We start from the raw sequence: 13,422 nt of genomic DNA on the forward strand, positions 1-13,422 counted from the left end.
AGAAAGTTTGCTGGGGCTGTCCCAATGCCCTCTCTCTGAAATGACCTGTGATTGGCCAAAGTCTCTGGTCACAGGCTGGATTTTCTAAAGCCAAAAGGCAGAGCCAAGAGGAGGGGCAGAAGTTTAGTTTTCTCTCAGACCATTTGAATTACAGTATGCTCAAAGGTTATTGTGGGAAGTTTGCCCAGTGATGCCAAAATGAAACTGCCTACCCCAGCTTTAATCAACTCTTACTTTGGAAAAAAAAGACAGAAATGCATATTGAATGTTGTGAAACCAGGAGTTAGTACTGTCTTTAACACATTATCAAACATGCCCTGAGCACTGCAACAAAACAGACATGTTCACAAGTCATAGAACTTCAAGGCTAATTTTTAATTGCACAAGAAAAACTCAGAAGTTCCCATCTTGATAACATGTTTTGGTGAAAATCTGTTAAATATTTAAGTCCAAGTTGAGAGACTTTGGAGTTGTACGAGTTTTATAGCCGACAGTGTTGACACAGATGGCTTTAACACAGTAAATGAGTATCCACTTATCAGAAAGGGAAGAGAGACATGTTAAACAAACATGCTTTCATCTTCTGGCCTCTGGCATCACAGGGCTATCATATCCGTGTACAGACCGCTCCTCTTTGTGTACACTCAAAAATGACTGATTGTGGCACTCCATTTAGTTCAACTACCATTGCGACAGGCTGCATTTGAGGCAGAGATGACTCAGTGTTTGAGTTTATGTTTACGTGTTGTCACAATGAGACAGTAGAGTTAGTTGAAGGAGCCAAGTACTTGGTCATCATCACACTGGACAACACCCTAAGCCTCAACCAACATCATGTACTGTTGACATTAGTAATTACTATAGTCAGTATTATAGAGTGTGCCAGGGCTGATGTCAAAACCCGGAAGTTTGGCATTGCGCTGGTTCCCGGAAGAGAAAGTGAATGTGATTTTTGCACTGCGTTTTGGATTATGTCAGAAAATAAGCTCTGTGGTTAACACAAGTTTATGATACTTACAGGTTTTGTTCAGCGAGATAATCTTTACATATGAACACCTTTCATACTGCATTTGAAGCTTAAATGCGATCGCCAGAAGTAAAAAGCTAACGTTAGGCTTTAACGGACTACATGACTACTCCATGGTCGCATGACTCTTGACGTCACCGCCACTAAGCTTTCAACTGATTTCAGCCGCTTTATTTTAAAAACATTGTATAATTGGGAAATCGGACTGTTTAAGCTAAATAAGAAGCTGTAATGGCGGACTGCCAGCACTCTTGCCTGTTCGGGGGTGATGACGTTTAATGTCCCTGACAGGGTTTGTAGTTGTATTGAGCAACTTGTTAGCAACCGCCTTTTTTACGACACGTAAAAGCTTCAAACTTCACAAGTAGGGTATTTACTGACGTGTTTTATGTCGTAGAACAAAACCTGAAACTCGCTTAAGCTTTTGTTAAGCACAGACCTTATTTGAGGCATTTTACCAAAATCCCATTCAAATAAACGTATTGACTTTTAGACGAGAGAACCGGAAGTGCTAAAAGCGCTAATTTTTGCCCCATACCCACTTGGGATTACTGGCACACTCTATTGGCGCCATCTGTCTGTCTGTTTGGAGTTTTTAAAGTGGGGTTGTATGAGGTACTTATCCACAGTCAGTGTATCAACTACGATCGATGGCGGTCAGCACACTGCTCGAAAAAGCAGGCAGGATCAACGCCATGAAAGCTAAGCAATGTTCTGCTGTGGTAAAATGTATTATAACCACCTACAAAAATGTAACATCAGAATGTTCTCACTGCTTTACTGTGCTGTCAGACAGCCTTTTTCCAACGGGGAACTGAAGCCGTTATCTATGCTCTCTTCAAAGCCACCAGACTCCTTTGACAGAAACAGTAATTTTACCTCGCAGAACACCGGAGTTGCTGGTGTTGCCACCTCCATCAGTTCGTCTGTTTGTGTTATTGTGTGACTTTGGTGAATCTGAACTAACTCTTTAAAACACCAAAATCACACAATAACACAAACGAACTCACCGTCTGAGGCAGCGGTAGACCAGCAGCTTTTCAACATTTGTATGTGGACCCCATGTGGTTAGTAAATGAGCTTAAAAAATGAGCCCTGTATGAGATTGTCCATGGGTCCCATAATGGCCCCATGCCAGTAGCCCACATAGGTGGGTTTACCCAAGCGGGCTCCATATGGGTTATGCTACAGCTACCTGGGTACCAAGTGAGTATGGGGCAAAAATGAGCATCTTGTCTTGGGCCCACTTGAGAGAAACCACCCATGTGGACAACTGGCATGACGCCATTATGGAACCCTTGGACAATCTCATATAGGGCCCATTTTTCATCTCATTTACTACTCACATGGCTCCCACATACAAATGTTGGATGGGTCCTGTGTTCTGCAAGGTAAAATTATTGTTTTTGACAAAGCAGTCTGGTGGCATTGACAACAGTGATATAACAGCTTCAGTTCCCTGTCAGAAAGGGCTGTCTGACGGCAAGGTAAAGCAGTGAAAGCATTTTAAAAATAGCATACACATGATAGTTTGTAGGTGGCTAAAATATGTTCTGCTGCTGCCCCCATCCTCGGCAGTACATTGCTTAACTTCCGCTACAGTGCTCCTGTCTGCTTCTCCGAACGGGGGGTGTGCCCACTGCCATCCATCCCTTAAACATATATTTTTAATCTAAATGTGTGTGACTGTATTGCAGACCTTTGCACAGACCATCTCTCTCAAACAGCAGATCAGCAGCAGTGCATGACCGTGTTTGGTGTGGTCTCGGGGTTATGTTATGGCGGCTGTACCACCGCTGATGAGCACTCGCACTCTCTGCCCCTGCCCTATGTTTGTTTGGACAGGGTCTTCCTGTTTCTGGCCTTGTGGTGCCTCAGACAGAGAAATAATGAATTCAACAGCAGAGCTGCTCTGACGTGTGAAATGTTTACCATGTTCAGAGCAACGACCGTGTCTCGTAGACTTCCCATGGCCCCAGCTCCAGCAGAAACCCCAGGGAGCGGACCCTTTGAATGACACTGCAGATAGGCATTTAACCAATCTGTTGTACTTCTCATAATTTCTGTTTTCTTTCTCCTGTGTGGTTTACAGACGTGCAGCCAGTGTTAAAGTCTGTATATGAATATTTGAGCATGAGGGCATGGAGGTAGAAGAGGAAAAGTAGGAAGGAGGCCAAAAAAAAACCTGTGCTTAATCTTTACATCCCACACTTAGAGCCGCTCTGAGCTGTATACAGTTGGCTGCACTTTAATGTTGAGCAATGCCTGCACTCTAACACAACAACACTTAACTGCAAATACGCTTTGATCTCATTGTAATAATGAAAGAGCAAATAATAAAGTTCCCTTTACTATGGAACTCCCATTAGAGGATTCATTCATGCATAGTATTAATTAATACTACAAAGTATTGTCATATTCTCCATCATGCAGACAACATTCTTTGCACATCATTGTAAGATATCATCCTTTCATTATTCCTCTATGTCTACTAGGGCTGCAACTAACAATTATTTTAATTGTCAATTAATTCTTAATGAATTTAGTCATAGAGGGTCAGTGTTTAACATCAACAAAACTTTATCAAAACAAATGGTAACAAACTCTCAAGATAACTTGTGCAGTATAAGCCGAGTCCCAAACACATGCAGCTTCACTAAAACATTAGGAGTTTAATCACACATGCTTGCTCAGGCGCGCTACTCGTCCATGCATGAGACTGTTTATGCAGAAGAATTTCTTTAATAAGTTGACTTAACGGTTTCATTATCATAATAGCTTCTGTGCATATGATGTCATACGTCGGTGTGCTGTCCAGTTAGAGGGCAGGCAACTGGAAGCAAAGACCACCAAAACTGCACAAATTAACTTTGCATGAAATTTGACTTGACTAATCTGTACCGCACTTTGGGTTGCCTTTGGGTAGGAAATGTGCTATATAAATAAATTCGCCTGGCCTTGCCATGGCAAGTACGTACGATTTGTGCTGTTTACGGCTGTTCCAATCGATCAAATCGGGGGAAAAAACAAGGGTCACTTTAATTCCTGAAAGTAAAAGGATGTAAAAGGGGGAGTAGTAAAAAGAAAATAAATAGAAACAATTGCAGATGTGGATCAGGAACCTCCGTCTTCAGCTAATTTCAGTCATAAACAATAAAGCATTGGGTTAAATATGCCTCGAGATGGATGTATTTTCAATGTACTGGGACAATTTCTCCAAGTTTTTAGCCGCAACCCAGATTTTTAACAGTGTTAAGGGATAAGTTGAGCTAGAGGGTTGAAAGTAGTGGCTGAAGGGTGCCCTTTAGTTCACCGGGTCGAGCGTGCGCCCAGTATAGGCTGAAGGCTTTGCAGCGGCCCAGGTTTGAGCCCAACTTGCGGCCCTTTGCTGCATGTCTCCCCCATTCTCTCTTTCCCTGTTCTATAATAAAGGTGGTGGACCTCAGAAAGCAGCTGGTCTTCCCAATAGAGATCATAACAACTACTCTCAGGCCAGATATTGTCATGTGGTCTGCAGGGGAAAAGAGGGTCGTCATTGAGCTTTCCATCCCCTTGGGAAGAGGACATGACAGCAGCCCACGAAAGGAAGCACCTCAAGTACTCCGAGCTGGCAGCGGAGTGCAAAGAGGCTGGCTGGAAACCCAGGGTTTACCCCGTGGAGGTTAGATGCCGGGGCTTTGTTGGCAAAACAGTAGTCCGATTACTCCACGGTGCTGAAATGGCGGGGTCAAAACTGTGGAAGGCCATGAAGGAGCTAGGAGAGGAGGCCGAGAAAGCCGAGAAAGCTTCTGGCTGTGGCTCCGGAGAAAGGACAATGGCTGGGGGACAACACCTCAATAAAGGCAGCTGCAGGGGGTGACGGGGAGACGTCCCCATCTGCAACTGCCCCCTGCCAGGAGATGAATTGCAATACGGGTTGAAACCTCAGTGAATGGCAGCCTCCAGCTGACGACCCTGCAGCTGACCTTGTGGCGCCAGTGGAGGTGCGACAGGGCAAATGCCAAAGCAGGAAACAACACGTCACCTGTACAAAGAACAGGCAAAAAGCCCTAAAAAATAATATAAACAAAAGATAATAGTAGCTGAAGTTAGCTAATGTTGCCAGTAACATTAGCATGACAGCGGTGCATCAATGTACAGAGTTGAAATATTATATATAAAAATTCTGTCATTTCAGTCATGGTTGTGGGAAAAAAATCACTTTTCTTCATACTGCATGGATCACATCCAACATGAGTTTTAATTTTCTGACCATACCTGCTGCCTGCAGGTTTTATTACTTTCCTCTTTTTCCAATTCACGCTGTATATGGATCGATTACGTCCTGCCCTCCATCTGAATTCAAGAAGACTGATTATATTTATAAAATGTTAAGTAGTACATTTCTAGGTTCCTGAAGCACCTCTGTCGGAAATCTGGAATGAATCATATGTTTTTACATCAGGGCCACTTATGAGCTCGTTTCAGACATGGCGGTCAAATTATTTCCTGCAATGGATTTCCATCTGGAAACATGCTTATTTAATTGAACACATTCTTTTGCTATGAGACTTAGAGAGCTTGCATAATTATGGTTTTTATGAAGCTTCCTTCATGTCCACGCGCACTGAAGTTTGCGAATGTATGTGAAGATAATAATAGTTTTATTGGGTAATCATCATACTCCCAATGACATACTGTAACCATCCCTCTCTATCTCTCTCTCTCTCTGTGTGTGTGTGATTGCGGTTTGTGTTTCCCTGGTGACAGTGTGGAAAGAAAGGACCCCTTGGCTGCACTGGCCCGGGAGTATGGAGGATCTAAGAGGAACGCTTTACTGAAGTGGTGCCAGAAGAAAACAGAGGGCTATCCGGTAGGGATCACAGGCCAGAGACCTCTCTCAAATACAATTCAGGCTCCATTCACTTTCACACCCTGCTTTTTTCTGTCCGAGGGTTTTATTTTAGTCTCACACTCTTCAAATATTCATTTAAAATTGAGATGACAGCTCCCACTCCCTCCCTCTATATTGCATCAGTGCAGCATTGCTCAGTTCATGCCCTCGGGTTTGGTGGTTATTCCTTATATTTTTCTCAGCCATCAGTTAGGTGTTAGACTGTAGTGGCACATTACTGTGTTTGCAGACACACTATTCACCCGCTTGTCATCTCACTGGGGATGTGAAGTCACCATGGCACCACGGTAATGGAAACTATGATGCGAAGCACTCAGTGTTACGGACACGCTGGATTTATACATGTGTGTATTTATATTGCTTTGCTTGTTTTTATGCATGTGCATGTGTTTATGCATTGTTATTGTGTCCCCATCTGTGTTCCCTGTGTCCAAGTGCTGACAATCACCTGGCATTAGCAGCTCCCCTAATATCCACTTTAAGGAGCCCATTAAGCCCAGTGGGATTAGAGATTTGCCTATGTAATCATCGTGTTTGGGTGCCAGCATGCCAGCTAGCTAATGCTAAAACTCTTGCCAGCAGGCAGACTGGTCCCAACCTGCAACCTCCACTTTAGGAGGAAAAGGAGTCATTTGAGCTCTTTCAGCACTGTAATAGAAGATTAATTACAGTTATAGACATAAAAGGCTCTGCTTCTGTCCTGTTTGTGGTTGTCTTTCAGTCTAAAAGCACGGAGCTCCGGCTTGACCAAGTTTGAAAAAGCATGTGCTGATAACTGCTAAAAATAGACCCAGTCTTCCCAATGATAAATGGTCTGAATGATGGGATGAGGTGTTAGATCAATAGTCCCTATTTCTCAAGCGCAGTGCTGCTCAGTGAACTTTGAGTCGCCCTCCTATCATTTGAGGCAAGCTGTTTGATGGTCACACGCGGTGTGTGTTGGTGAAACACACCCAGCAGATCCTCTGTGATGGAAATATGTGACCAGATGAGATAAAAATGTTGCTGACCAGGAGACAGTCTGAAGATCTGCGTGATAAAACAGACTGCCATGGCTCACATTGTTTAGATTGGTTTGGTTTGACATGAATCTTTGGGCGTCACTGGTTTGTCATGCAAGGTCACTGGTTCAGTACCCATTTTCACCAGAGCTCCAGAGGAAATGGAAACTGAGACCGCCCCTAACGAGAAACTCCTATTAGTCAACACTGTAACGTGCAGTAATGCAGCTCATTCAAAACAAAGACGGTTTCTAAAAACACGTTTTTAAAAGGGATTAAAAAGGCTTATTAAATTAAAATTAAAATTAAAAAGTCAAGTTGTCTGATGTCTTCAGGTTGTTAATCCTCATAGGACGTCCTCAACACCTCTCTGCTGCCTAATACTTACACCCTGCCACCAGAAGACTTTGAAAAGACTTTTAAAAGACCAAAGTCTGACACCCTCTCACATCTAAAGACAGTGTGAGTGTTTAGTCATACACTATAAGCTTTTATAAGACTGGGGATCTTGCAGCATCACTATTATCAGGTTAGTCTCGCCACCAGACAATCAGAGATCTCCGCCTTCTGATAGTCTGGGGACACTCCTTTCTAAAGTGTGTTTAACACACCGGAGAAAACGGCCGGCAACAAAGCAACGCCTCTTGCATTTTTTAAAAGGACACGCCCTCCCGGAAATGTGCGCTCCCCCTTTTCTCGTCCACAAGGAAACAAACACACAGAGAGCTTGAAAATGGATGCCGAGAGATTTAACTCTGTTTTATCAAACATGTACTCAGTCCACAAGATTGTGGAAATGAAGGACTTACAGCGACTTTCTTTAAAACTTTTAACGCAGTTGGACTATGTTTACGAGCACAAGAGTTCAGCGAGCCACCGAAGGACCGCCCTGCAGATTTACTATTGGTTCTGCAACGTAGGGAGTTTTTTTAAACTCTGAAATTGTATCCGCCCATCTAAACACAAAATCAGGGAGAAAGACATCAGTCTTTAGTTAAGCAAAGCGTCTAAAGACTGACTTGTAAGTCTATTATCAAGTCTACACTTAGATTCCTTTTCAGATTATTTCCCATCCTGCTCCTGGTGGGAAATATTGCGCCTAACTCCCTTTAAGAAATACGACATATTAACAATTCCTTACAAAAAGGCATAACTAAAAAAACACAAGATATGTCGACGGTATTCTTGTCAATTTAGGGGCCAGGGGCCGTATTCACAAACATTCTCAGAGAGCTCCTAACTTAGCATAAACAAGATGTGATTGGTTGTCATGGACACACCCTTTTGTGAGTCTACAAGGTGTGGACACCCAGTGGAAATGAAATGAACTGCTGACTGTGAAAGTGTTGTCAGTGTCAGTAGGCCCGTTTCCACTGAAGAAGTTCCTGGTACTATTTGGGGGGCAGGAACTACTACAGGAACGTCCTCTCGTTTGGCCCTCTCAACCGCTGTGTCTCCACTGAGAGAGCAGAGTAGGAGGAAGGTTTCTGTAAAGTTACCGGGCTCTGGATGTGACATAATTGTTGCGCGACCATTTACCGGGGCAACATAGGGACGCCGTTAGCTGATAGCCCTTAGCGGTGTCTGTAATAACTCACTAAATGGTCCGTGAAAAAAAAAATTCTAGCGGATGTCTTAGTTACAACATGATTAAGCTATCTGGAGTAGTTTCATGTTGTATCCGACAACAGGAGGCTTTTAACAGATGACGTCCTGATGTTAGCTTTGCTGCTGCTGTTAGCTGTCCCTGTCAGCTGCAGCCACTGATGCTTTCTAGACATCGTGATTTCCCAAAACTGAATAAATACCACACATAGCAACACAAAACTGCTTTGCTAGCTCAATCATGTTGTAACTAAGATATCCACTGGAAAGAATATTTTTTTCACGGACCGTTTAGTGAGTTTTTTTTACATGGCGGAGGAAGCTATATGAACAAGCTAACCCTCGTCTGCTGAGTTTTAAAAATGCCGGCTGTTTTGTTGCTTTCTGTTGACATCACATCCCTCCTTGAGTATATCCAATCAGCACCAAGTAATCCCCAAGCCCCAGCTGGAAGTCTTTTGGGGCCGTTCTGAGTACCTACCCCGAGGTAGGGACTTGTTTAGCCCCTGTAAAAGTTCCGGAACTCTGTCCTTCGGGGGTGGTTCCTGCGGTGGAGACACGCACCACCGGCCCCAGTCCCGTAAAATTACCCTGAAGTTCCTGCGGTGGAGACACGCACCAACGGCCCCGGCCCCGTAAAATTACCCCGAAGTTCCTGTGGTGGAAATGGGCCTAGTGTGATCACTGCTGATGGAAGGTTGAGACAGCCTCAAGTCATCACTGCTGCACTGTTGCATTTTATTTCTGGCCTTCCGCGTTAGGTGGGAAATGTGTGCGTATCCCTGATGACATCAACCGCACATATTATTCCGGCATGATCTAATCTGTTGCATTTTATTTACTCACTGTCTTTCAGCATTTGGAGAATATTTCTCTGACCTCTTTGTATTTCCACCATTTTCTCATCTGATTAAGAAACTCTTACTCCTCTTAAAAGTTCTCCTCCCTGCTCCTAACAGTTTTTCACATTAGGGGTTATTTTAAGGTTAATAATGAATAACTTTTATCTTTACAAGGACCTAGTCTTAACTTTAAGAGGAAATTCTAAGAAAACGTCACAATTCTAAGAAGTCTTAGTACAAGGAAGCTTTGTGAATATGGCCCCAGATTATTAACTTAAGTTAATGTATTAATGCTACATTGTAAAAATACTCTGTTACAACTAAAAGTCCTGCATTTGAAATTATAAAAAGTAGTTAAAGTACAGAACTACAATCTGAAAAATGTATCAGAAGTAAAAGTATTTATGATGCAGAATCACCCCTCCCTGTTATGTTGTTATATACTGTATTACAGGGCTCACATTTAAGCAGCTGTAACCAGAGAAGGTTTGCTTGCTCAAGAGTTAAATGATTGTTGGGTATAGTTTAAAGGAAAAAATTGCCACCTTTTATGTCAGTGATAACATTTAAAAAGAAGAAAGCCGTGAGTAGGACAATGAATTACTTTATTGTACGGAGCAAATTACAACAAAGCACCAGCAAAGACGACCTACCACCGAAAGAAAAATTGTCACTATACAGTATCACGAAAACTACCTGTCCTATTTTTTCTCATTTTAATTGTCTTATCTCATGATAAGAGAAGATATTGTGCACAGATAAATACAGGTGTACCTTGAGATTTTGGCTTGACCTTTGAAAACCACTGACCTAGAGCACGCCCCCTGACTACCCAGAGGCAGAGACTAGAAATCCATAATGAAATAGCCTGTAGTTCTTCATTGCCTCCAGCTACATCACTGTCATGTCAAACAACAGCGCTGGATGCAGGAAGAGTGACAGCCTATTTGCTTATAATATGTGTTTCTACACAGATTTTTTTTTGCCAAGAACTTGTAATTATAGCTGCCAAATAATCGCAGTTGATTAGAGATGTAAAGTAGCACAAAATGAAAATACCCAAGTCAAGTACTTAAAGTGTTCCATATTGTACTCAAATGTAGTACTTGAGTAAATATCCTGGTTAAATTTACATGGACTCTTGTTAATTAGTAAGCCAGATAGAAATGCAAATCTCAGTTCAGTTCAGGACAAATGGGTCCCAGCGACATGAAACCCTTAATGGAGCCTCATTCCCATTTAACTATGGAACCTATGATCCCCTCTCACAAAGGGCTTAGCAATACAGTGTGATTATTTGCAAGTATCAGGAATGCAGTAAGAAGATTTGGCTACTAGGAGAGTTTCAGTCTGTGGCATAATCGGTCCCCTCCTGAAGTTAATGTTCTTGATTCGAGCTGTGATCCTTCATGTTTATGCATTTCCTCCATGTGCACCATGTGCCTGACCTGTAAGTCATTAACAAATTATTAGGCAGTTAACCTTAAAAACATCTATTTTCAGGATAAGTGTTACTGCCCTAAACTGTATTGTCTTGAAGGATAACTTTAGCTGTTTTAAACCTGAACCCTTTTTTCCCATGTTTGTGTCTAAGTGACTAATGAGAACAACTATTTTGAAACTGTTCCAGTACTGAGTGAGAGCACTGCAGCTGGCAGCTGCGAAACAGGCTGCAATTGAACCACTTGGGGCGAGTTCGCATTGTCAATATATGTCCGCTTAATGTGCTTGTCCTTGCCCAGGTTGTTATTCTATGAGTCAGACAACATTATGGAAGGAGACAGAACTTCTTGTTACAGAGTAAGATCCTTTTTGTTCAACCAGAAACAGCCTCAAAAATTGTCATCACCAAACCCACCAGACTCCATTTAAATTATTAGTAATATACAGCGTGTATAGAGGCAGCATTATTTCTGATCTAACTGTGTGAATCAAGGGTTTATTTGAACCAAACCAGAGTTGGTAATTGTTGAAATAGTGGAAAGATAAACCAAGATGGCTTTTGTGAGTTTTATTTTGTTTCTGTCGAGTTTGAATGAAGTGTGTTTTACATTGATAAAACTACTGTTTACTTAAATGGAGTCTGGTGGGTTTGACAATAGCAAATTCTAGATTGTTTCTGGTTAAACAAAAAGGTCTATCTCTGTAGGGATTTCTTCCATAATGCTGTCAGACACTTAGAATAACAATGTCAGTGGCAAAAACAAGCACTTTTAGTGGACGTACTGTGATGTTGTCTTTTGCCCCAAGTGATTTTACTGCAGCTTGTGTTGCAGGCTGTACATCTTCTCACTTTCCGACAGTGGAAAGACGAACCAAGACAGTTTTTCACTTTGCACGAAGTGTGTTTTAAAATTGATAATTATTTTTATGGAGTCTGGTGGGATTGGCAGTGACGATTTCGGGGCTCTCTCTGGGTAAACAACAAGGATCTTACTCTTTAACAAAAAGGTTTACCTCTGCAGGGATTTTTTCCATAACGTTGTCAGACACTTAAAACAGCAATCTGAGCCCGTCCGATGCAAAAGCAATCACTTTTAGTGACTGTAAATTGACGGTGTGCAATTGCCTGTTAGGGTTACATTGCGGCCGGTTTCACAGCTGCAGCCCTGTTGGTTGGCATTGGCCCAGTTACAAAAATGTTTGTTCCGATTAGTCACTCAGGGTGCTTTCACATCTGCCCTGTTTGGTTCAGTTCAATCACACTCAAGTTCATTTGCCCCTGAAGCGCGGTTTGTTTGGGCAGGTGTGAACACAGCAATCACACTCGGGTGCGCACCAAAACAACCGGGCTGAGACCTTCTTGAAACTGTGGTGAGAAAGTGTTCCGACCTCGATCTGATCCAACTGCAGTCACATGACACATTGTTTGGGTTAAACATGAGCATGTTACAGTCCTGGAGGATTATTAATGTGCACCTCCTCCTGTACTGCCTTAATATGCACATTCAGCACATCCAATGCATCAAAACATTGTTTTCTAGTTGGAGCCGCGCCTCGTTTTCAAACAATATAGTCCACGATGAGCAGCGCTAAAATCAACCTGCGTAGTTGTCCCTCCATTGTGACATTAGAAAGTGTCACATTTATCTCGCAAGTGTACTCTTCTTCAACGTTTTGTTTACTCCCTGGATTTTTCCCACATGGAAATTCTGACCAATCAAGTGCAGCTTTCTCGCCCAAGGCATTTTATCTGGTCTGCTTGTTAATGCTGCGGTGAGAACATGAACCAACTCTAGGCAGTTATGCAACTTTGTAACAAAATTAGTCTGTTTTTCCACAAACATATTGTAATACACTAAATATACTATAAAGAATGTGAGTTACAGTACTCTATATGAATACTTGTCAGCATCAAGCACAAAGGGGTAGATCAAGGGGTTAAATATGATATAGTTTGAACAAAAGGCCCTGCAAGTCAGATTCAAAACGATTTTCCAAATATTTTGAACTTTTGGCGGTCAGTTTCTCAGCAGAGCTATGTGTGAGCGGCTGTTGTTAACCTCTTGGGATTTTTGTTTTTTTTTCTGTTGAATTCCACTAATTTCCACAGGGATTGTGTTTTATGGGATGTGTGGATATGTACTGTATGCATACATGTATGACACACAGTGTCTGTGCACCAGTTAAAGCAAGTGGAGCCCAATGGAGTGCTCTGTAGCAAAACATATGTGACCAACAGTTGAGTGTGATGACGAGCAGAGGGAAAAGGTTATTGTCAGAGGATGTGTTGTGCTTCTTATGTCTGGAGAAAGGTCAGGCTGTTACAGTGTTATGAGGCTTCTGACCACATGGAAGCCACTAATTACAGGTCTAATGCTCAGAGACTGACTCATCTGTCACATAGTGGTAGCTCCGCGAAGGAGACTACGACAAATACCCTGATATAAAACTACAACCAGGTTGTCTTTCTCTCTCTCTGCCATGCTCGTCTTCTGCTCTGGGAAAGGTTAGTGAGGTTCAGTTTTTTCAATACATCCAACTGCATTTCGCTCCCCTCTCTTCTCTGCTGTGGACTAAGGTCAAAGAGGTAATAACTCAACACTAATTGGC

The 13,422-nt window shown here is 42.4% G+C and overlaps 1 protein-coding gene across 4 annotated transcripts in view; it reads left to right on the forward strand.

The window, feature by feature from the left end:
* specc1 (sperm antigen with calponin homology and coiled-coil domains 1) overlaps positions 1-13,422 on the forward strand; it is a 145,950-nt gene that overhangs the window by 95,554 nt on the left and 36,974 nt on the right. For all 4 annotated transcript variants that reach the window (XM_078172362.1, XM_033645754.2, XM_078172363.1 and 1 more), the window contains one exon: positions 5,777-5,879. In XM_078172362.1, coding sequence (XP_078028488.1) covers positions 5,777-5,879 — 103 coding nt within the window. The remainder of the gene's footprint in view (positions 1-5,776; positions 5,880-13,422) is intronic.

Source organism: Epinephelus lanceolatus, chromosome 11 (assembly GCF_041903045.1).
Source record: "Epinephelus lanceolatus isolate andai-2023 chromosome 11, ASM4190304v1, whole genome shotgun sequence".
Lineage (NCBI taxonomy): Eukaryota > Metazoa > Chordata > Actinopteri > Perciformes > Serranidae > Epinephelus > Epinephelus lanceolatus.